The sequence below is a fragment of the Urtica dioica genome, chromosome 6, assembly GCF_054948205.1.
Source record: "Urtica dioica subsp. dioica isolate 48M chromosome 6, U.dioica_male_clone48M_v1_H2, whole genome shotgun sequence".
NCBI classification, from domain to species: Eukaryota; Viridiplantae; Streptophyta; class Magnoliopsida; order Rosales; family Urticaceae; genus Urtica; species Urtica dioica.
The window spans coordinates 18,626,420-18,628,163 of record NC_142761.1 but is presented as its reverse complement, the minus strand read 5'-3'; the positions used below and the strand labels follow the sequence as shown (position 1 = coordinate 18,628,163).

General features: G+C 50.5%; 1 protein-coding gene across 1 annotated transcript; it reads right to left on the bottom strand.

Moving 5' to 3' along the window:
* Positions 1-247: 247 nt before the first annotated feature.
* On the bottom strand, positions 248-1,161 carry LOC149393475 (uncharacterized). The gene is made up of 2 exons (XM_089618044.1): positions 510-1,161; positions 248-420 (listed from the first exon to the last, which is right to left on the bottom strand). Exons 1-2 carry the CDS (start codon positions 1,159-1,161, stop codon positions 248-250), a joined length of 825 nt encoding a protein of 274 aa, XP_089474170.1.
* Between the last annotated feature and the right edge of the window lie 583 nt (positions 1,162-1,744).

Sequence of the window (1,744 nt, the reverse complement as noted above, 5' to 3'; positions counted from 1 at the left end):
TGCCTATCTTGACCACCTGGTCGGACTTGGCATCGTCCAACACGACAGGCGTAAGGTCGTCGGGTGTCTCCACCCTTCGACGCATCGTTTCTTCAAGTTGGTCCAGCTCGCCGAATGTGCCACCTTCCTTGATGTCACATGGGAACTTGTCTCCAAGTTGGTACATCGTGCTTACCATCTTATGCTCCTCTTCCTTGATGACCGATTTGCTATCCACGGCTCGAACGTAGCATGACCTTGCCATTGCCTAGTCTCCCATCATGTGAGCCACGCATTCCTCGGTGGAAAATTTCATCAGTAAGTGGTAGACCGACATTACGGCTTTGAGGCCAATGATGGTCGGTCGGCCTATGATCATGTTGTACCCGACGGGCTCGTCGATGATGAGGAACGTCATGATTTGAATGACGTTAATGTTGCCTCGCATCCCAAAAGTCACCGGAAAGTCAATGGACCCCTCGGTCTAGACCTTCTCCCCTGAGAGGTCTTAACGGGTGCGGGCCTTACACCTGCGAGTTTCATGCAATCCAAGGCCGACTTGAATATGATGTCCACTGCACCGCCGTTATCTATTAAAATGCGGTGAATGATGTTGTTTGGGACTGTCATCATCACGACTATCGCATCGTTATGCGGGTGCATGACTCTCTTGGCCTCAATCTCAGTGAAGTAAATTGACTCGAACGGCACGGATGGGGGTGGCACATACTTATGGTTGATACTATGGGCAATCGTCTCATGGGAGACGGCCCTCATATACTTCTTTCGTTGATTGCGAGAGTCGCCGTACTGTGGCCCTCCCACGATTGTCTTGACAATATTCATACTTGAGCTCGCCGGCTCGTCTCTTGCTCCGGGGGCTTCTTTCGCGGCTAGGCCCTTTCCCTTTCCTTGCTGAGGTAGGCGCTTGGTCGGGGTTGTTACCCCGGCGGTGCGCATGACAAACTCCTTGAGTTTTCTGTCTTGGATCAGTGCCTCGATTTGCCGCCTCAGTTGATAACATTCAGAGGTCACATGTCTGTGATCTCGGTGGTACTCACAATATTTGCTTCTATCCCACATCCCGGGGTCTTTCTTTGGTGGGGCCGGCGATCCTAGCTTGTCTCTGTGTAAAGTCAAGATCCAATTTGGCGGGGGTGAATGATTTTCTTCTAAACTCATCGACGAGGGGCTGTCGCAGCCTCTAGGGAAGGCGGCCGTTAGGGGTCTGCCTTACTTTGCTTTTCTTGTTTCGTGACTCGGAGCGGTCGCCACTTCGCTCGTCTCAACGACGGCTACTGTTGTCGCACGAAAATGAAAAACGATTTAAAACTTTGGGCGGTTCTATCCAAGGCCAAACCAAGTGATTGTTCCCGAGCCAAAGTGTGAAATCGAAGACCGAGTTGCACCCTCCAAACCCGGAGGTGTGTTTTGGAAGGTCTGACCGTGCCAAATGTTGGCTGCCTACGTACCCGTAGTCAGGTATCAGGTTAAAACGTAGTTAAATATGGCGGTTATGGCTATCTTGGACTCAGAGGTTGAGAACTTAAGACTTTAGACAAGGACCTCGCTTGTAGCTTCTGTTGAAGACTTTAGAGGGGTCGCTATACTCGTAGCTTAGCGTTCTAACCCAAGAGCCAAGAAGCATGGAATCATCTTATGCTTTGTGAATACTCGAGTCTTAGAACTGGAATGCACTCCCTATTACAAGGAGGGTTCTTGGATTTTTGAGCCGAGCTTGGAGAGGAGAGAACTCTTGGAATGT

Coding starts and splice junctions, on each gene's coding strand:
- LOC149393475 (XM_089618044.1), bottom strand. CDS start 1,161: ATGAGTTTAGAAGAAAATCATTCACCCCCGCCAAATTGGATCTTGACT. Junction 421..509: donor GGATTGCATGAAACTCGCAG/GTGTAAGGCCCG, acceptor TTGGGATGCGAG/GCAACATTAACGTCATTCAA.